At 36.6% G+C, this 23,620-nt stretch overlaps 1 protein-coding gene across 8 annotated transcripts in view; it reads left to right on the forward strand.

The window, feature by feature from the left end:
• Positions 1-23,620, forward strand: part of LOC141502677 (phospholipid-transporting ATPase ABCA3-like) — a 312,244-nt gene that overhangs the window by 261,840 nt on the left and 26,784 nt on the right. For all 8 annotated transcript variants that reach the window (XM_074207528.1, XM_074207521.1, XM_074207520.1 and 5 more), the window contains 4 exons: positions 3,489-3,644; positions 5,719-5,894; positions 15,408-15,539; positions 15,728-15,922. In XM_074207528.1, coding sequence (XP_074063629.1) covers positions 3,489-3,644; positions 5,719-5,894; positions 15,408-15,539; positions 15,728-15,922 — 659 coding nt within the window. The remainder of the gene's footprint in view (positions 1-3,488; positions 3,645-5,718; positions 5,895-15,407; positions 15,540-15,727; positions 15,923-23,620) is intronic.

The raw sequence follows: 23,620 nt of genomic DNA on the forward strand, positions 1-23,620 counted from the left end.
TTTGAGCTCTTACATAGCCTGAGACCAATTCATATTTTTCTTGGAGGCTTTGGATTCAGAAACTTTGACCTTGTTATGTTCTGAGTGTGTATTTTGCTCTATAGAACCAATATTTATATCTATGGTCAGTTTTTTTTTCCTTTTGTTGTTTGCTCATTTCCCCAGCCAATGACTTGATTTTGGCTCTTTGTTAAGGAGGGGCTCTGCTTCCAGGATGGAGTAATTTGATATAAGTTATATATGTACAATATACATATTTCTACATTAGTCATGGTTTGAACAAAAATCAGAACCAAAAAGGAAAAACAAGAGAGGAAAAAAGCTAAAATAGAATGCTTTGAACTGCATTCAGTCTCCACAGTTCTTTCTCTGGTTGTGAATGACATTTTTCCATCATAAATCTTTTGGAATTGCCTTAGATCATTGTTTTGCTGAGAACTAAATCTATCATAGCTGATCATAACACAATGTTGCTGATACTGTGTACAGTGTTCTCCTGATTCTGCTCACTTCACTCAAGCATCAGTTCATATAAGTCTTCTGAGGCTTTTCTGAAATCTGATTGCTCATAATTTCTTATTAAAAAATACTGTTCCATAATATTCATGTGTCACAACTCATTCAGCCATTTCTCAGTTGATGGGCATCCCCTCAATTTCCAATTCTTTGACACCACAAAAAAGCTGCTATAAATAATTTTGTACATATGATATGGGCTTCCCCCCCTTTTTATGAACTCTTTGGAATACAGACCAAATAGTAGATAAAAGGGTATGCGGAATTTTATAGTTCTTTGGGCATAGTTCCAATGGATCGATCAGTTCAAAATTCCATCAGTTGTCCAACTTTTCCAATATTTATCATTTTCCTTTTCTGTCCTAATAGCCAATCTAATAGGTGTGAGGTGGCTCCTCAGAATTGTTTTAATTTGCATTTCTTTAATCAATAGTAACTTAGAGCATTTTTCATGTCTATAAATATTTTTAATTTCTTCATCTGAAAACTGTTCATATCTTTTGACCATTTATCAATTCAAGAATTATTATAAATTTGATTCTGTTCTCTATATACTTGAGAAATGAGTCCTTTATCAGAAACAGTTGCTGAAAAAATTATTTCTCAGCTTTCTGCTTTCCTTCTAATTTTGGTTGCGTTGGTTTTGTTAGCAAAACTTTTTTAATTTAATGTAATCAAAATTGTCCCTTTTGCATTTCATAGTGTTCTCTGATCATAAATTCTTGCCTTCTCCATAGATCAATGACATGGAATATTTCTTGCTCTCCTAATTTACTTATGGTATTATCCTTTATGTTTAAATCTTATATCCATTTTGACCTTATCTTGGTATAGGATGTGAGATGTTGGTCTGTGCCTAGTTTAAGCTATACTATTTTTCAGTTTTTCCCAGCAGTTTTTTTCCAAATAAAGATTAGTTCATATCCCAGAGGTTGGAGCTTTTGGTTTTATCATACAGTTGATTACTATAATCACTTACTACTATGTCTGTTATACCTAACTTAATCCACTAATCCACCATTCTGTTTCTTAAACAGAATGAAATCATTTTTAATAATCCTACTTTATAATTTTAGATCTAGTACACCCAAGCCACCTTCCTTTTCATTTATTTTGATTAATTGCCTTGATATTCTAATCCTTTTGTTCTTTCAGTTGAATTTTGTTATTATTTTTCTAGCTCTATAAAATAATTTTTGGTACTTTGATTGATATGGCACTGAATAAGTAAACTTAATTTAAGTAAATTTGTTTTTATTATATTAGCTCAGACTACCCAGACTACCCTAATCTTTTCTTTAGATTTTAGATAAGACTTTATTTATGTGAAAAGTATTTTGTAATTGTGTTTGTATGGTTTCTGGGTTTGTCTTGGCAGGTGGACTCCTAAATATTTTATATTATCTACAGTTTATTTTAAGTGAAATTTCTTTTTCTATCTCTTGCTGCTGGACTTTTTTGGCAATATATTGAAATGCTGATGATTTTGGGGGGCTTAATTTATATCCTGCAACTTTGCTAAAGTTTATATTTGTTTCAAATAGTTTTTAATTGATTTTTTTAGGATTTTCTAAGTCTACTATCATATATCTCCAAAGAGTGAGAGTTTTGTTTCCTCGTTGCCTATTCTAATTCTTTCCATTCCTTTTTCTTCTCTTGTACTACAATATTGAATTCTCTAGTACAATATTGAATCATAGTGGTAATAATGGACATCTTTGGTGCTCATCTCTCATCTTCTTTGTATCAGTCTTATTCAAAACAAGTCTGCCCCCAGTTCAGAGTACAATAAGGATCTTTGTCCTTAGTTCCTATACACCCTCACTTCTGTGGAGGGTCATCACCCTCAACAGTATGGTTATACTATCAAACACCTTGGTAGATACTGTCTATATCATTTAACAAAGGAATGTGTTAGTCTTCCCTTTGCATGGAAGAAATTATAATCTTACTTTTTAACCAAGAAGAGATTAATTAATTAACAGAATTGTTATAGAATCCCCAAATTGTGAAATAAAGATCCACATAGATGGGTGATCTGGGATCTAGACAAATTGGTCATAAAATTAAATTGTTAAATTGCACATTATTCGTATATATATATATATATATATACATATATACATATATATATGTATATATATATATATACATATATATGTATGTAGCACAGGGGAGTGGGGAATATACATACACTAATGGAGCCTTCCCACTGATCCTTCATCCCCACCTCTCACCACAGCTCTTCTATGGTTCTATGAAGGGCTCCTAAAATGAAAATTGCCAACCTTCCACCCCTCATATGTGTCCCTTTCATCTCTGGAATCTGGTAAGATCAAAATCTCAAATCTGTCTACCAAGGAGGATTTCTCTTCATCATCTAGAAGCAAGAAGGGTTTTTTTTTAAATACATTCAGTGGGGACAAAAAAATCCCTTAGTCCTCACTAATAGATCCAAGCCTCCTTTGTCAGTTAAGGCGATGACTGGCCAGAATCTTTTTACCCTAACAGACAGATTCAGGCTTAACTGGGCATGTTCTTTAAGGTAGGTAAATTTATGTTTAACCCAAATCCTAACTTTCTTTTATTTAACTACAGAACTGACATTGGGAGAATTTAGCTTTATTTTAGAGAAATGTCATATTGATTATATTTTTTGTTGAAAATATATATTTTTCATAATTTGTTAAAAATGAAAAAAATGGATAATTTTCTTCCCTCTTCCCAATGAGTACATCTTAGAGTATATGCCCTCTATCAATATTATTTCCTTGTCTGATCCTCAAATGGGAGTGAAAACTGGAGGAGTCCAGATATTTCTCCCCAGTACCTCAAGCAAAAGAACAACAAATGGTAACAAATGAAAGGGGAAAATATAAACTGAAATAGGTGAGTTCTTAATGTTATTTAATCTGATTATCATGGAGTATATGTCCTTTGGGAGAAGTTAATTGATCATCTTTTCATCATAGCATTTTATTTTCGTAAATATGTCGAAACTATGGGTGATATATTACTGGTGATTCCCGCTTACAACTTGGCAATGGCTCTTAGTGGATTTTATGACTATGTCAGAAGCAAGGCGCTTTGTGATTTGCTTACTACAACAACAGATTGTGATGAGTACAGTAAGTATCTTTGGTTCCTCCAGGTCATACTTGCAGTGCTTCTTCTCCAACTCTCCTTATAGCAGAAGAGAGAGAATTAATGGAATCAATCAGTAGGCATTTATTAAACCGACTATATGTCAGGAATGTTCTTTGTGCTAGGGCGTTTACATTCTCCTGGTAGAAAAGTGATAAATTCACTAGTGTATGAAGATAGGCTGTATGCAATAATCAGAGTGATTCCAAGATAAGGGGCCCTGAACTGGAAAATACATGGAAGGTTTCTCAAAGAGAGGAATGGAGGAGTTTCACAAAGCAGCAGTGGGATTGTGTGAAGACACAGAGACAAAAGACAGAATTTCCTGGGTGAACAACAAACAGACCATAGAGTGTGTGAAAGGAAATAATATGTGATTAGTTTGAAATCTAGCTTGAGATGGGTTTTAAATGGCAAAAAAAAAAAAAGTGTTCAGAAGTTATCCCTGAGGAAATTGGGAGCATCTATAGCTTCTTAAGACAGAATGGCTTGGTCATACTCATGTATTAGGAATATCAGTTTGACAATTATGTGGAGAATGATTTGGAGAGGTGGAATTGGATATGATCAACTTAGTAAACTATTACAATAGTCCAAGCAAGTTGAAAAACAGGTTCTAAACTAGGGTGGCAATAATTAGACTAGAGGAAAAACTGACTGAAGAATTTTGGTTCTTATGGGAAGAGGGAGAGGTAAGATTAAAACAAAAAGTTTCATGTGACCTGTAGGATGTGAAATCTGAATGATAATTAAAATGCTGGTGTCCCAGAAGAGACTCTGAAGCTTAAGTTACCAAAGGGGCAAGGTCAAAAGTACAACGCTAAGTTAGAAAGCAACATTTAGTTAATGAATGAAAAATGTCATAATTCCTTCTCATTGGCATTAGGTTTTCTAGATAAAGAAATCACATAGAATTAGAGCATATGAGTTTCTCAGAGATCTACTGAGAAATCAAGACTTAATCAAAGAGAAGAATGGACTCAGAAATAGGGAAATTAGGAAAAGAGATGGATTTGGAGAAAAGATAATGAGTTCAGTTTTAGAAGTAATTGAGGGTACGATTCTATGTGACATGAAAATGTGAAGATTGTGGACCTGTATAATTCAAGAGAAAAATGTAGTCTGTGTGTAGATTTGAAAGTCATCGGTATAGATAGGTTAATTGAATCAATGTAAGCTAATAAGATCTCTAAGAGGGTGTTTAGAGGTAGAAGAGAAGAAAGCTCAAAATGGAGCCCTGGAGTAGATGATTTTATACAAATGTGAATAAAGAACCAGCAACGGAGACAGAAAGATTGTTCATTCAGGTAGGACAAGGATCAGTATAGAGCAGAAAGGAGAGGATCCAATGGAGAAGGATTGAGACATCATCATCATCATCATCATCAATCATCAGGGTCTACTGTCAGTAAAGAAGACATTTCCTCAGTCTGAGAAAGTCTCTTAAGTGATTCTAAGATTTTAGAAGATACAAGGTAAATTCAAGATGATTTCAGGGCTTATGAGCAAAAAAGACTATGATTTTCAAGATGATATGGTACATTAGTTATTTTAAAAATGTTACTGACTGGTAATGAGGACCCCTGGAGTCTGAATTTCAACTAAAAGGTCATCTGCTAACTTAAACCTTTCCATTGAGCTCTATACATCTGAGAACCATTAGCATATGCCTTAGCTGCCTCAATCTACCAAAAATCCTAAAGGCAGAAACAAATATCACATTCAAACCATAGGAAGAAATATAATTAGTAATCATTTAAAAGGGATTGTGTGTGCATTATTAGATATTTCAGTTAATTATATTATCTTTCATTTTATGCTCTTCATCTATATTAAACCTTTATAATTTGTTTCTTAGTCATTAATCTGCCCATAGCCTAAAATAAAACAGAAAACCTAAGCAGACGGGGGTGTGTGTGTGTGTGTGTGTGTGTGTGTGTGTGTGTGTGTGTGTGTGTGGTGGAATGGGTTGGGGGAAGGGAAAGTTGATGACAGGAAACCTTTCTAAAAATAGTAAGTAAAAAAGGTAGAACATCTTCTCTTTTTTGCCATTCACAGACCAAAGTATCTACAGAGTGAAGGGTAAAGGAATCGGAAAATTCTTGATTGCCATGGCTGTTTTAGGTTTCGTTTTCCTCTTCATTCTTTTTTTAATTGAGATATATTCCTGGAAAATTAGAAACTATTTCGCTCGTTTCCTTCTCAACGTCTACCAAATGAGGAATGGGAATTTGGTGAGTGACTAGACATAGAACAAAGCAACTATATGAGGTTATAGATTTAAACAAGAAAAAGATACTGTTTCTGTCAATGTTAGCACAATTCTAACCTGCCATGATGGCTCTTGTTTGTAGGATGCTTCTGAATATTTACCTCTCAATTTTTTCATCCCAACTTCCCTGTTCACTAATCCAAAAAAAAGAACTGAATTTTCCATTGGTTTCCTTAAGCTCAGAAAAGTTGTAAGGTGTGAAACACTCTATGCCTTCATCATGTAAGATTTATTTATTGTTTTTAACCATTCTTTTTTTTTCAGTTTTGAGTTTAAAAATCTCTCCTTCCCTCCAAACCTTTCCTTAGTCATTAGTAGGACAAGCGTTAGACATATGAAGTCATGAAAAATATATTTCTACATTAACCATATGGGGCAGGGGAAGGCAAGAAAAATAAAGTGAAAAAAGTATGCATCAATCCACACTGAAAATTCATCAGTTCTCTCCTGAAATAGATAGAATTTTTCAATATGGATCCTTTAGAATTATCTTGAACTAGTAGTGTATTGATCAGGGTAACCAAGTCTTTCACAATTGACCATTGTTACAATATTACTGTTCTTCTGGTTATACTTACTTAAGTTTTCCTCAGTTCATATAGGTCTTCATTTCATTTAATTATATGCCATAACTTGTTCAGCCATTCCCCAATTAATGAAAATCCCCTCAGTTTTTTAGTTTGCTACTACCAAAAAAAAAAAAAAAAAAAAAGAACTGTTATAAAATACCTTTCTACACAAAGATTCCTTAGCCTTTTCTTTAATCTCTTTGGGACATAGACCTAGTAATGGTACTTTTTTTTAAGGTTTTTGCAAGGCAGTGGGGTTAAGTGTGTGTTACTTTTTCTAGCACTATAAAATTATTTTTGATAGTTAATTGTACTAAGTAAATTAATTTCAGCATAATTGTCTTTTTATGGTATTGTTTTGACCTTCCCATAAGCAATTAATATTTTTCCAATTGTATGGAAAGTAGTTTATAATTGTGTTCATATAGTTCCTAGGTTTGTTTTAGAAGGTAGATCCCTTTCTCCCCAAGTATTTTATAATGTCCACATTTATTTTAAATGAAATTTATCTTTCTCTTCCTATTGGAATTTGATAGTAAAGAATGATGATTTATGGGGGTGGGGGTTTTGATAGCCTGCAACTTTGCTAAATGTTAATTGTTTCAACTAGTTTTTAAGTGATTTTTCTGGAATCCTCTAAATATAGTCATATGATCTAAAAAAATGATAGTTTTTCTTTCCATGTTGTATATTCTCATTCCTTCCATTTCTTTTTTTTTCTTATATTATTGCTAGAGTTAACATTTGTAGAAAAATATTGAATAATAATGATAATGAACATTCTTGTTTCAGCCCTGATCTCAATTATATAGGTAATGCTTTCTCTTAGTTTTAGATAGATATTACTGTTTTAAGAAAAGCTTCATTTATTACTGTGCTTTCTAGTGTTTTTAATAGCTATTGGTATTTTATTTTATCAAAAGTCTTTTCTGTATCTATATAATATTTATATTATTTTGCTATTGGTATAGTTTATTATGCTTATAGTTTTCTGATTATTCAATCAGTCCTGTAATTTTTAGAATAAAACCCACAAGGTGGGAAAAATTGGTCTATAGTTTTCTTTCTCTGCTTTAGTTCTTTCTGGGTTCAGATCTTAGCATCATATTTGTGTCATGGCAGGAATTGGAAGGACTACTTTGCCTATATAAATTTAAAAATATTAATCGATTTCACTTAGCTTGTCAGATTTATTGGCATATAACTGGGCAAAATAACTCCTAATATTATTAATTTACTTTCTTCCTTATTGGTGGTGATTTTTCCCTTTTCATTTGTGGTACTGGCAATTTGGTTTTCTTCTTTCTTTTTTTTTAAATCAAATTAACCAATGCTTTATTTATTTTATTGTTATTATTTTATATACATGTACATATATATATATATATATATATATCCTAGTTTTATTTATTAGATCATTGGTTTTCAAATTTTTTAATTTTAATAATCTTTCCTTTGTTTACAATTTTGGTATTTAATTGAACATTTTAAAATTTGTTCTTTTTCTAATTTTTTTATTTGATTGCCTTTTACATACTTATTATCTTTTTTATTGATGTAAACATTTAGATATATTCCTAAAGTACTGTTTTAACTGTTTCCTTTTTCCATTCTTCCAGGGCATCCCTCTTTCTCACCCCTATATTTTTTTATGTTAACCAAGCATAACCAAATCCCACTCATACCTTCTGTCTAGACTCTTTCTAATTGCCCTAATAATAGTAAAGTTCCCAAGTTACATGTATCATCTTCCCATATAGGAATGTTTTTCTTTAATAATTTTAAAAATAGCTTTCCTTTATTGATTCCAGCATACACAAGCGTGTTTGCAGCAATGTGAGAAATAACCAGGCCAGGCATAGATGACTTCTTTTATTGATCAGAGGGCCAGGATATTTATACTATGACTACAGAACTAAACAATTTCCCACTCCAGTTGATTTTTTTTTTAATTTCTAATTTTATTTAAGACAATGGGGTTAAGTGACTTGCCCAAGGTCACACAGCTAGATAATTATTCATTTTATTATTACAATAAGAGGAATCCGAATGTTAGAATTTGTTAGAAATAAAGCCCCCCACCTTGACTCCCTCAGCAAGGTTGAGAAGTTCAATGCTGAATGGAAGCCTTACTCTTAATAATGAAATTAAGTCTGGAGTGAAAGAAGAATTATTTATTTATTTGTTTGTTTGTTTATTTTTTCTTATTTTGTACAAATAATGTTTTTTATACATTACTAAAATATTCTTGTTTAAGAGTAAACATAATACACCCTTCCCCCAAAAAAATATAGACACACATAAGCAATAAAGTAAAGGAGAGAGAAAAAAAATTAAAATTGAAATTGAAATTAAAATTGAAAATAATAACAATAATGTAGTATGGCCAGGTGGCGCAGTGGATGGAGCACTGGCCCTGGAGCCAGGAGCACCTGAGCCCAAATCCAGCCCCAGACACCCAAAAATCACCCAGCTGTGTGTCCCCATGCAAGCCACCCCAACCCCATTGCCCTAAAAAAAACAAAAAGACAAAAAGACCCAAAATAAAATAAAATAGTAATAATAATAGTAGGGGCAGCTGGGTGGCAGACAGATCATTGGCCCTTGAGCCAGGAGCACCCAGGTCCAAATCTGGCCTCAGACACCCAACAATCACCTAGCTGTGCAGCCCTAGGCAGGCCACCCAGTCCCATTTGCCCTGCAACACCCCCAAGAAAATAATAATAATAAAAAATATGCTTCAGTATGTGTTCCAACACCACCAGCTCTGTTGCAGGTGGATCATATTCTTTAAGATAAGTCCATCACAAAAGTTACTTCCATATTTTTCCACCATTGCCATTGCTGATCACAACTCTCTCCATTCCTACTTCTCCACTACCATGTACTATATTTTCTGTCTCCTTTCACTCTGTCTCTGCTGTAGGGTAGCTGAGGGTGCAGCAGGCAGATCCCTAGCCCTGGAGCCAAGAGGCCCTGAACCCACATACCACCCCTTACCCATCATCCATCTGGCCCTATAGTCCCAGACAGGCCATCCAATCCCAGCCACTTGCAAGAAGTAAAAAAGAAAATGTGTCATATATGACCACTCTCCCCCCATGGTCCATCCTCTCCTCCATCACTCACATATCCCCCCGCCTTCCCCCTGTCCTCCTTCTCTCCTTCTTACTATAGATGTCTATACCACATTGAGTATATATGCTGTTTCCTCTCCTAGCCACCTCTGATGAAGGCAAAGATTCCCTCATTCCCCCTCACCTTCCCCCCTTCCATATCATTGCAATAGCTCATTGTAATAAAGAAAAATCTTATTATATGAAATATCTTAGCCTATTCCTCCTCTCCTTTTTCTTTCTCCCATTACATTTCCCTTTTATCTATTGACTCCATTTTTATACCAAAATATATCTTCAAATTCAGTTTTCTCCTGTGCTTCATCTATAAAAGCTCCTTCTACCTGCTCTATTAAATGAGAAGGTTCATATGAGTATTATCAGTATCATTTTTCTATACAGGAATACATGTAGTTCATCATCATTAAATCCCTCATATTTTCCTCTTCTCCTCCACTCTGTGCTTAACCTGAATCCTGTATTTGAAGATCAAAACTTCTGTTCATCTCTGGCCATTCTAACAGGAACATTTGAAATTCTCCTGGTTCATTGAAAGTACATCTTTTTTCCCTGGAAGAGGACATTTAGTTTTGCTGGGTAGTTGATTCTCGGTTGCATTCTAAGCTCTTTTGCCTTCCAGAATATTATATTCCAAGTCCTATGATCTTTTAATGTAGTTGCTTCTAAGTCCTGTGTGATCCTGACTGCAGCTTCACGATATTTGAATTGTGTCCTGGCTGCTTGTAACATTTTCTCTTTGACTTGGGAGTTCTGGAACTTGGCTATAATACTCCTGGGGGTTGTTTTTTTTTGGATCTCTTTCTCGGGGAGATCGGTGGATTCTCTCCATTTCTATTTTGCCCTCTGCTTCTAGGATATCGGGGCAATTTTCCTGTAATAATTCTTTGAAAAGATGTCAAGGCTCTTTTCCTGGTCATGAATTTCAGGTATTCCAATAATTTTTAAATTATCTTTCCTAAGTCTGTTTTCCATATCAGTTGTTTTTTCAGTGAGATGTTTCACATTTTCTTCTAATTTATCATTCTTTTGGTTTTGAAGTATTGAGTCCTGATTTCTTGTAAAATCAGCAGTCTCCCTGAGTTCGATTCATTGTCTGAAGGATTTGTTTTCCTCAGAGAGCTTTCTTATCTCCTTTTCCATCTGGCCAATTCTGCTTTTTAAAGCATTCTTCTGGGGGGGCGGAGCCAAGATGGCCACAAGAAGGGATCCAGTCTTAGGAGCTCTCTGATAAAACTCATCAGCGAAGGACTCTAACTAAACTTTCAAGAAACAGAACCCACAAAGGGACCCAGTGAGGCAGTTCTCGTACTCAAGGTAACCTGGAAAAGAGCAGAAAGGCTCTGATATGGAAAACAGACTTAGGAAAGATAATTTAAAAATTATTGGAATACCTGAAAGTCATGATCAGGAAAAGAGCCTTGACATCATTTTCAAAGAATTACTACAGGAAAATTGCCCCGATATCCTAGAAGCAGAGGGCAAAATAGAAATGGAGAGAGTCCACCGATCCCCCCGAGAAAGAGATCCCAAAAAACCAACCCCTAGGAGTATTATAGCCAAATTCCAGAACTCCTAAGTCAAAGTGAAAATATTACAAGCAGCCAGAAGTACAGTTCAAATATCGTGGAGCTGCAGTCAGGATCACACAGGACTTAGCAGCAACTACATTGGAAGCTCATAGGGCTTGGAATACAATATACCGGAAGGCAAAAGAGCTTAGAATGCAGCCAAGAATGAACTACCCAGCAAGGCTGAATGTCCTCTTCCAGGAAAAAAGATGGACTTTCAGTGAACCTGGGGAATTTCAAAGGTTCCTTTTGGAATGGCCAGATCTGAACAGAAGGTTTGATCTTCAGATACAGGACTCAGGTGAAGCATGGAGATTGGAGGAGAGGGGGGAAATATGAGGGACTTAATGAGGATGAACTGCATGTATTCCTACATAGAAAAATGACACTGAGAATACTCATATGAACCTTCTCAGTTAGTAGAGCAGGTAGAGAGAACTTTTATAGTTGAAGCACAGGAAAAAGCTGAATTCGAAGATAAAATATGGTATAAAAATGGAGTCAATAGAAAAAAAGGGAAATGGAATGGGAGAAAGAAAAAGGAGAGGGGGAATAGTCCAAGATATTTCACATAAGATTTTTTTTTATTACAATGAGCTATTGCAATGATATGGAAGGGGAGAGGCAAGGGGGAATGAGGGAATCTTTGCTCTCATCAGAGGTGGCTAGGAGAGGAAACAGCATATATACTCCATGGGGTATAGATACCTGGAGTAAGAAGGAGGGGGGAGCAGGGGAAGGGGTGGGGATGTGAGTGATGGAGGAAAGGATGGACCATGGGGGAAGAGCAGTCAGATATAACACATTTTCTTTTTTACTTCTTGCAAGGGGCTGGGATTGGATGGCCTGTGCGGGACCTTGGGGCCAGGTGGATTCTGGGCCTAAGGGATGGTATGGGGGCTCAGGGCTTCTTGGCCCCAGGATCTGTCTGCTGAGCCAGTCAACGACCCTACAGCAGAGTCAGAGTGAAAGGAGAGAGAAAATAGAGTACATGGTACTGGAGAAATAAGAAAGGAGGGAGTTGTGATCAGCAATGGCAATGGTGGAAAAATATGGAAGTTACTTTTGTGATGGACTTATCATAAAGAATGAGATCCACCCATGACAGAGTTGTTGGTGTTAGAACAAAGACTCAAGCACATTTTTTATTGTTATTATTTAGGGGAGGTGCAGGGCAAGTGGGGCTGGATGGCCTGCCTGGGGCCACATAACAGGATGATCTTTGGGTGTCTGGGGCTGGATTTGGACCCAGGTGCTCCTGGCTCAAGGGCCAATGCTCTGTCTGCTACCCAGCCACCCCTACTATTATTACTATTTTATTTTATTTTGGGTCTTTTTTTTCTTCTTTTTGGTTTTTGCAGGGCAGTGGGGATCGGAGAGCTTGCATGTCACACGGCTGGGTGATTATTGGGTTTACGAGGCTGGATATGGGCTTGGGTGCTTGTGGCTCCAGGGCTGGTGCTTCATCCATTGCGCCACCTGGCCATACCTACAATTATTACTATTATTTTTTTTAATTTTAATTTTTTTCTCTCCCCTTTACTTTTTTCGCCCAAGCAAGTCTATCTATATTCATGGGGGAAGAGGGGTATTTTGTTTACTTGTAAACAAGAATATTTTATTAATGTAAAAAAACATTTGTACAAAATGAGAATTAAAAATAAATTAAAAAAAATAAAGCATTCTTCTCCTCAATAACTTTTTGAATTGTTTTATCCATTTGACCTATGCTGATTTTTAACATGTTATTTTCTTCAGCATGTTTTTTGGATCTCCTTGACTAAGCTACTGACTTCTTTTCATGTTTTTCCTGCATCTCTCTCATTTCTTTTTCCAATTTTTCCTCTATCTCCCTTACTTGATTTTCAAAGGGTTTTTTTGAGCTCTGTCATGGCCTGAGCCCAATTTCTGTTTTTCTTGGAGTCTTTAGATGCAGGAGCTTTTACCTCCTCATCTTCAGATTGAGTGCTTTGATCCTTCTTGGGGTCACAAGTGAAGTATTTCTCAATGGTGTTCCTCTTTTTTTCTCTGCTTACTCATTTTCCCAGCCTGAGCCTGGTTTGGGGGGTACTTCCTGAGCTTTTGGGACACTCCCACAAGGGTCTCAGTGTGTGAGGTTCTGTCCTCCCTCCTGGTCTGTGAATGACCATAAGCATCCCCCTCTGCCACGGGGCTGGGGTGGGGGGGCCTGCTGTTCTATAGGGGGGCCTAGACTGGGGTCAGGATCTGAATGTGGTCAGAACCCCAGAGTCCTGTTCCAGGGGCAGAGGACAGCACTCTGCAGTCTCTCTTCATTCCTCTCCCTCAGCTCAATGGGCTCATGCCCTGGGGGCTCCTGCTTACCAGCTCTGCCTGCTTCTGTTTCCTGGATCTGGGCTGCCTTGGTTGCTCACTGTGTACCCTGAGGGCTGGGCTTCATGTGCTTGCTGTGACAGAGGTTCCCCCCCCCACTGTTTCCCCAAGTTGTGAAGTTGTGCCTGGTGCTCCCCAGGGTGTAAATCAGGAAACTGCAATGGCTCCCAGTGCCCTGGGGCTGCCTCCAGGAGGCTGAAGTTCCTTGCTCTGGTGGGCCGCCCCTCTGACCCTGTGGAGCCGAGCCTTTCCGCTCTTTTCCAGGTTACCTTGGGTTGGAGAATTGCCTCACTGGATCCCTCTGTGGGTTCTGTCTCTCGAAAATGTAGTTAGAGTCCTTAGTTTATAAGTTTTGCTCCAGAACAGCTAAGAGAAGGTCCTCTCCTGTCACTATCTTGGCTCCACCCCCGAAGAAGAATTTTTTAATAAGGTTCTTGCAAGAAGTGGGTGGAAAGCTCTTCAGAGCATCCCCACCTTTACAGAAACAAGAGTAAGCTTACACACTGTTAGTTCAACCCTACTCCTCCCATCAGAGCCAGGATTGGTCCAAGTTTCTCCAGGTTACCCTCCCCTCATATGTATCTCTTTGATATGTTCCCCCACCTCAATCATGCTTACATATACATCCCATGTTATTTTAGTGAATCTTAAGCCCTTCCTTGAGCAAAGAAATTAATATGTTTGAAGATAATTAAGCATGTGTGGAGGAGTGGGAACCAGTTTGGAAATAGGGATGAAAGATGGAAGAAGAAAGAATAATTGATGGAGTAAATTCCTACAGAGTATAAAAGGGATAAAGGGTACAGAGAAGGATTATCCTTAACAAAAAGAAAATCAACCTTTTTCTATAAGATAGAAGGGAAGGAAGAGACTTGGGAAGGAGGTGATAAGTAAAGACAGGAAATATTTAAGATAAGGAAATGTAGAACTAATGAAACTCATCAATCAGTCAAGAAACTCTGACTTAATAAAGAAGGGGTCAAGTTCATTAGCTAAGAATTTGGAAGAATTGGGTGGTTTGGGGAACTGAAATAGTATAGCAAGGGCTGTAGGAAATGTTAAGAGGTTTGGAAAAAGAGTCAAAAATTTTAGAGAAGTAGAGAACACATCTTTGTAGTAGAAAAGAATGTGGTTAATGTTTGATAAGGAGAAAGAGAAGTCAAAGGTTAAAGAATAAGGTAGCTATACCTCTAGATTCTTTAAATCTGAGACTTCTAAAACAGAATTCTTGTCTCTCACATGTATAACCTAGGCAGGAGGGAAACTTATTTTTCTAAATTATTTTTCGGTGATGAAGGCAATGAGGTGGTCCAGTGAATAGAGAGTGAGACCTGGGGTCAGGAATCTCTGAATTCTAACTCCACCTCATAAATTCTTTCTAGCTGACTGACCTAGATAAGTCCTTTAACTTCTGCTTCAGTTTTGTCACCTTTAAAATAGAGTTAATAGCATCTACTTCCCAGAATTGTTGTGACTATTATAAAAGTGCTTAGTACTTCCTTATTTCCTTCCTTCCTTAAACCTTAGTATGTGATTGGTTTTATTTTTCTAACAAATGTGATCGGTTTTATTTTTCTAACACAATTTCAAACCAAGTCCACAATTTAAGTACATCCCCATCATCAAAATGCCTAAGTCCAATTTTACAAAGCATAGAGCATAGAAATTGTGCTTGAGAACCAAAGTGGAGAATGAAAAATCTCCTCAAAAGTCCTTCTTGGAGCTTCTAGTGTAATATCATTGAGCTCTCCTCTGCTCCTTTATGTAACCACTCTTACCCCACCAGCTCCATAGGGCCCAATATACCTTCAGGTCACCCACATCTTTGAACTTTTATATTTGAATGTAGGAGATGAAATCTGATCCAGTAGAGTTTCCCAGTGATGAAGATGTGGCATTGGAGAGACAGAAAGTCCTGGAGTGCCCTAAAGATATGATATCATCTTTGAACTGCCCGCTAATAATTAGGAAACTCACAAAGGTAAAGCCAATCTGTGGTCAATACTGTCCCACCAAGAGTATATCATACATGTCCCAAGTTCTTTTTGTCTTTACAATCAGGGGAGAGGGACTAAAGGGCTGACATTGGGGGAATAGCTTCTATGATTAGTAATGAATGTTTCTTGCAAAAATTCATCATTACTTCCTTAGCATATTGTATCTTTACAGGTATATTTTAAAAAAGTCCCTACTATAGCTGTGAACAAACTCTCTCTAACAGTCCAGAAAGGAGAGTGTTTAGGCCTTTTAGGCTTCAGTGGGTCAGGAAAAACCTCCACATTCAAAATGTTGACTGGAGAAGAGACTATCACCTATGGGGATGCCTTCTTTGAAAATCACAGCCTCTGTGAGAATATTGGAAAGGTAATATGTTGCTGTAGCCCAGGATATTGTGACACACATACCTGTGGGATGGGGACCAGTGGGTGGGAATGGCCTGAAGGAGTAAGGAATATTGAGCATTTTCCCTCTAAAGGCTAAAAATCCAGGAGACAGTTATATAGATTTGAGAGAAAGTATAGAAAAATAAAAGTATCTTTCCTTTGAGAATCTGTATATGGAGAATAAAGTCTGATTTCCAAGGTCATAATCTTACTGAAAGTACCATCTGAAAGATCATCTCTTTACCTTCAAATATCATGACTTTTCTCTTTGCCTTCATCCTTTTTAAGCTTTCTGTAAACAAATATATTTCATCTGATGAAAATCAGTGCTTTGACTTCGCCCCCCAGGGTTGCTTCCCATTGAGCAACTGTGGTCTCCATTGGTTCCAGCTTAGCTGTGATCTTGAAATCCTTTAGAAAATGCAATGACTTTCAGCATAGAGCTGATATGTCTCCTAAATACTGTTTTCCTCATTGTCTCAATGCTGAGGCCTGCCATCTCTCAGGCAAGAGCGAGAAAACAAAATTACCTTAGCAGGTGTCAAGGCAAACCTGCCATCCTGGGGGATGTCCAACAACAGACTCAGCAAAGACTTTTTACCCTTTTAGGAGAAAAGTAGGGAGCAACCTCAGTCCCTTCTCCCTACTCCAACTTCACTTGTCTGGTTTATGGCCTGCCAAGGTGTATGCCTAACTCTATTCACATTCAAGAGTCCCTCCCTGTTCCCTGCACAGGAGGTAGACTAGACTCCCTTGAAAAGTTCCACCCCTTTTCTGTGAAGATGTTGATCTTAGCCCAGTTACTGTCTTTTGACTGTTCCTATCTTTTCTTCTTCTCCTTTCCCCTTTTCCTTCCTCTTAACTGTCTCACCAGCCTGATTGGTAGCTGTTTCCTTCTTTGCTTAACTTCAATATTAAAAACTCTCTTTAACACCTTGCTGCTTCCCTAAAGAACTCTGTGAATTAACCTGTAACTTTTTTGCCCAGCTTCACTGAGATTCAGCTTAAGCTAGGTTCTTTTACAAGGTAAAATCCTAAAGTTGGAGGGACTTAGGATGTGGTTCGGCTCTACCTAGTCAAGAGTAAATCTCTTAAAAGTAGGCATTTAAGGACATTACTGAAACTCTGAAATTTCTAATTCTTAAATTTCTAAGTCTCTTTTAGCCCAAACTTTCTTTCTAAAGATGCTTTCAGATTCAAAGCTGGGTTCCCTCAGTGAGAGATTTTATTTTAATTTATAGTGACTAAGATCACAATCAGATAGTGACTGCCTAATAATCACCCAAAAGTCTAGTGTTAAGAGTGTTTTCTTTTATTTCTTTTTTGTTAGGTTAAGCAAATGAATGTGTGGGTAAAAGGTATACAGTAATGTTAAGCCTGCAGGAACAAATTCATTATCTCTGCTGATTATTCAGTTTTGTTTTCTGGTCTTTTATATGCAAATGAACTATTTAAAGTCACTCTTACCTCATTGAAGTGCCCAGCAGTCTAAAGGAGCTTTGATACCTTTTCTAAAACTGCAAAATAAAAAGATCTACAGAACTGAAACTCACTTTTTTTTGTAAGACAATGGGGTTAAGTGACTTGTCCAAGGTCACAGAGCTACTATCAAGAACTCAGATCTTTCTAAATCCAGGGTTAATTCTCTTATCTACCTCAACACCTAGGGGCCCTTAAATACTCACTTTTAAAAGGTAAAAATGCAGTCTGAATTTGATAAACAGAAAGGAAGGAAGGGAGGGGGCGAGGAGATGAAGAGAGGGAGAGAGAGAGACAGACAGAGAGAGAGAGACAGAGAGAGAGAGAAAGGTGAAAGAAAGAGAGAAAGAAGGAAGGAAGCAAGCTTCAGTCTGGGGAAACAGACTTTTTATATATTAAAAACAATGAATAAAAGTTAATTAAAAGGAAACAATCAGTGGTGGGATTCAAATAAATTAACAACCAGTTCTCAGAACTAATGATCATTTTAAGTATACAAAAAGATAAACCAAAGGTAGTTTAATATGTCATGCATTTAATACTCAAATAAGAACAATAAAAGGGGTACACAAAACTAGATTATGTTATATTAGTCACAGTAAGCAAAAGTAATCTTATGGAGCAAAAACAACCACATGACCACAGCAACCAGTGTTGGAACATATGCAGAACTCACACTACTATCTTAACTTTTTTCTTCTACTTCTATGGCTTCCAAAAAGGTTAATAAGATAACCCTTGAAATCTATATTTCTCTTGGTTCAACATGTCCCAGCTTCCTTTTGGTTTTACTGTTCAGAGAACATCAACATACTCATATAAAGTACAATATTAATATTTGTGTAACCCCTGTGTAAAGGGGGTCTTTGATACTTTTCTGGCTCCCTAGAAACTCCTCAGAAATTCAGTTTGGCTGGCACCTAAGTCTAGGAACATCCTAACAGAGCTTAAACAGTTGACCCTGAGAGTCATGAGATATACCATAAATTTCATTGAGACTCATCTAATGATCTTGTTAACCTAATCCTTTTGCTGTTTCTGCAATATTCCTGCTCCTTCCTGCCTCCCCCATCCCCAGATGCAGCTAGAGCTGTGAGATAGTAAATTCCACCTGACCTAAGTCTCCCTGATATGTGACTCTCCTGTACCACAGGCAGAACCTGACCTTCTCTCTGGTACATGACTGTCCTGTACCACAGGACATATGTTAGACCCTGACCTCCTTCTGTCTTTTTTTTTTGTCCTCCTATCTCTAATATGGCAAACTCTAATAGTCTGGTAAGGAAATATATCTAACTGCTATTTCTGCTTCTGACCCTGCTTTCTCACAATACCCCCCCAAAAAAAAATATTATAAAAACCTTGCTCATTCTATTCTCAGGGTTGTTAGAGTTGGGCTTTTACCCCTAGCAACCCCCAGGTAAATATATTCCATTCCAAAATTCAGTTGGTCTCCATTTCTTGCTCTGGTTTGGGATATAACAATATCCAAGGGGAATTTGGGGCATAACACAAAGTGGAAACCAATGACAGCTTTTTTGGCTGGTTGTTTGACACTTTTTCCTCTTTATGTTATGTTTGTTTACTTAAGTAACAAAAACCAAGGGAATTAAAATGTAATATTTCAGTCAGTTTGGTAGTGCAGTGGATAGAGCACTGAGGGCTGAATTCAAATTCAAATTCAAGACCAGAATTCAAACCAGCCTCAGACACTTAATAATTACCTAGCTGTGTGACCTTGGGCAAGTCACCTAACCCCATTGCCTTGCAAAAACCAAAATATATCACACATATACACACTTTTGGGGGAAGCTAAAGCTAGATGACTTAGTGAATAGAGGACCAGCCTGGGACTCAGGAATTTTAAAAAATAAATAAATACTGCAAGCATAGTTCCATCAAATTTTTTTCACCTATTGACAGAATGAACATTACTAACAGGGCTTAGAAAACACTGTTGCACAGATGAATGTTAAATGAGTAAGAAATGTAAATTTGTGATTTCGATATTGAGTAGCGACTCAGGAATCCACTTTAGAGAGAACCCCGACTATAAGTACCATCTTACCAAGTGGTTCACCAAATTCAACATAAAATTAGGTATTGGTTCAGCCTAACTGGTGTGAATTAGCTGAATCCCACTACTGCAAAAAAAAAAGCAGCATTAGGCAATCTTATTTCTAACTGGATGAAAGAGTAGGGACTTTCCAAGTTGGGAGGAGGAGAGTAAACAGATACAATTTCCTGAATTCAGAAAAGGAAGTGTCCCAGGTACCTGTAAGCAATCAAGGAAACATAGAAACAATAACTGATTGATCAATAAAAGCCAGTTTTCAGATTAGACATATAGTTTTCTTGAGTTGTGTATAATTGTAATAAAACTCCTTGGATCAGTCTTTGAATCTGCCTAGTTCTCCAGAAAGCTGGAAAAGGTGGGTCAGCCTCCCAGTCATACAGGGCTAGACTCAATGCAACAAAATTTCTCCCAATTTTCATAGTTAAACAAATCCCTCCCTCACCTCCATATACACAGAATCCAGACTAGAGCCACAACTGAATAGAATCTGTTAGCTCCAGAATGGAGTCAAGATGGAGTCAGTATGATTCACCTAATATTTACCACTTTTGTCCCAATTCACTCAGTTCCCACATGTTTATTCAGTGTCCATCCCCAAACTAAAAAACTAAGGATGAAAAAGGAAAAAATAACATAGCCCCCTCTCCTCAAAGAGAATGGTGGCTGGGGAAGCTAGGTGGCATAGTGGATAGACCACTGACCCTAGAGTCAGGAGGACCTGAGTTCTTTTTTTTTTAATTGTAATAGTTTATTTTTTTTCTTCCTCCCCCCTCACCTCAGTTGGGAACAGTCAGGTTAGCATTTTACATAAATGTTTTGTTAAACATATTTACAAATTAGTAGTTTTTGGCATGAGGAATTAGGATTAAGGGAAAGAGATACATAAGAGATACTTTTTTATAAAGTGTGGGATAAAAATCCACTTAAAAAATATAGAGACTCCTGAGCAAAAAAAAAAAAATTATTTTGGCTTTTCTTGAGAAAAGGGCACACTCCAAATCTCACAAAGGTAGTAAAGATCAAGAACCTGCCCTGATTTGACAGTAAAGCAAAATTATATGGCCTAATGTGATCCCCTCCTCCTCCTCCCTATCGTCTCTCTTTGTGGATTCATTGGTTAAGCTTCAGAGTTACATTCAACTTGTGAAAATCTACCCCAGCAACAAAGAAAAGAATGACAGGTTTTCATAAAATATTACCTCACCATCCAGATGGTGAGAATAACCTTCAGGATTATAACTATCTTATTGAAGTAATGTAACTTGTCTTGGAATGTCAGATCTAAGAACAATCTACTCATCATCAAACAAGAGGAGTCTTATGAGCTTCGTTGGAATGCAAGGTTTTTCTCATGGGAAAAAGTCAACTATACTTTTAGTAGTCAGTAAAAGTAGTCTTATCAAAAGTTAGGAATACAAGGGTCTTTCTTCTAGAAACAATTTAAGAATAATAGTTTGTTCTTTCTTTAATATTTCTTAACACTGAAAAGACTTCATAGGAATATTAACCATGAAATGGTTTTATTGGGAATATTCCATTCAATCCCTCCTCTTTTTTCTAAATATATATATATCCTCAATACCATCTCAGGTTCTATTATTTCTTTCTGTCCACTTGGGATCCATCTTCTTTTTGGAACAAGAAGAAGACCAAACAAACCATACAAATAGACACAATGGAGAGAGATGAATGTGTCCAGTCTCTCTCTCTCTCTCTCTTTTCCCCTGGAGATATTCAATATCTTTCTGTATCTGAAGAGCCCATTCCAAACTCTAATTCAGATGACTTGTTTTTCTTTTTTTTCTTTTTTTTCAAGGGTTTTTTGGCAAGGCAATGGGGTTAAGTGGCTTGCCCAAGGCCACACAGCTAGGTAATTATTAAGTGTGTGAGGCTGGATTTGAACTCAGGCATTCCTGATTCCAGGGCCGATGCTCTATCCACTGTGCCACCTAGCCACCCCCAGATGACTTTTTAAGATCTCTGGTAAAGTAACTTCTTAATACAACATCTTATCAGATTCATATTTTCATCATTAGACAATAAAATACTAAAACTATTAAAATTCACATTTTGCCTTACTCACTGTCACATTGCTATACATACTTTACTTTAACAAAAAATACAACTTCCATAATTGTTCACTTCACCAGTGAATGTGTTGAAAATTTTCGAGTTAACTTGAGCTTTAAATAGTTACATTAGTTGACCATCTTTGTATAGTGTCCAGCTAGTGACATACAAATAGCCTTAATCTCTTGCTTTTCATTAAAAAAATAACTGAAGCATCCTTAACTAAAATAAATTCTTCTTTCTTCCCAAAATGTTTCTTAACTAAACTATAGGTGATTCTTCTCCTGATATACTCAACTGACTTAAGTGTATCTTAAGATTATATAACTTCTTTATTCTTCTTACCTAAATATCCTTTTTCCTAGCATAAAATCAAATGAAATTAAATGACATGATGACCTATCTAGCTATTAAACGCCACTTGACCTAAAATTTCTATATCAGATTGACCTTTAGCAATTTACAGGACATCAAAGTAAAATTCCTTTATAGATATAATTTTGAGTGTCAGTTTCCAAGCAGAGTTCTTGTGGATAGCCAAATGCCTTAAGTCAAATTTTAGATTTATCCAGTGAGACATTATTCAAATGTCACATTTGGGGAAGTCAAGCCAAAAGGATCCAACCTCATGTTGCATTGAAAAGCCTCCCCTTCAGCTTTTTCTTCCAATACACCTGTCACCTGTATAGTGTTCAAACCTCCTTTGGGCTTCCAAACTTCAAGAGAGCATTGATTCAACACCACTTCCTTTGCTAATCATACTGATGTCAGACACAAAACAAAAGCCAATTAAAAGTCCCATGATTTAAAATAGTAATTCCATCTAATTAGATCTCCAAATCTCTACTTCACAAGGACTAAATGCTAGTTCTAATCTGGATTGGGGGATCATAATCAATCATGCCCTTCCCTATACATCTACTCTGAGTGTCCCTGTCAACAGAATACATTACATAAGGTTACTTTCTAAACATTCAAAAGCAGTCAAGTTCTTCCAGCTTCTGGAGTATTTCTTGACATAACAAAAGAAAAAAAAACTTCTTCACAAATGTTTCATAATTTAACTAGAAGGTCTATCTTCCTGGGGCCACTAATTTCTAATCCGCATACCCACAACCCTTTGTCTGAAATTATATCTGTTTTATCTCTGGATAAAGATGATATATTAGAGGCCTCTTGGCTAGCCTGCTGTATTAAAATAAATAAACACCTCCTTTGGCTGGGAGATTATTCTAATAATTCTCATATAACTATTAGCCAGAAACTGTCACAGAAAAAAATCACAGATTATTATCATTTTCTTTCCCATGTTGCTCTGGTGCTTTTACTTCAAAACAAACAACCACAACTTTGAGATTTTAAATATAAATACACACACACACACACACACACACACCCCAAATCCAATCATTTAGTATTACTTATAGAACAGTGATATTCTATAGTATTCATATGCCATAACTTGTTTAGCCATTCCCCAGTTGATGGGCATCCCCTCAATTTCTAATTCTTTGCCACTACAAAAAGAGCTGCTATGAATATTTTGGAACATGTAGGACTTTTCCCATTTTTTACAATTTCTTCTGGATATAGTCCTAGAAATGGAATTACTGGGACAAAGAGTACGAACAGTTTTATTGCTTTGGGGGCATAGTTCCATATTGCTCTCTGGAAAGGTTGGATTCCATTCACAACTCCACCAGCAATGCATCAATGTCCCAATCCTCCCACAATCTCTCCAACATTGATCAGCTTCCCTTTTTCTCATCTGGGCTAATCTAATAGGTGCCAGATGATACCACATTGTTGTTTTAATTTGCATTTCTCTAATCAATAGTGATTTGAAGCATTTTGCCATATGCTTATATATATAGCTTAAATTTCTTCACTTGAAAACTGTCTGTTCATATTCTTTTACCATTTATCAATTGGGGAATGACATTTGACCTTATAAATTTGATGCAACTCTCTATATATTTTAGAAATGAGACCTTTATCAGAACTCCTGGTTGTGAAGATTATTTCCCAGCTTTCTGCTTTTCTTCTAATTTT

Source organism: Macrotis lagotis, chromosome X, assembly GCF_037893015.1.
Source record: "Macrotis lagotis isolate mMagLag1 chromosome X, bilby.v1.9.chrom.fasta, whole genome shotgun sequence".
Lineage (NCBI taxonomy): Eukaryota > Metazoa > Chordata > Mammalia > Peramelemorphia > Peramelidae > Macrotis > Macrotis lagotis.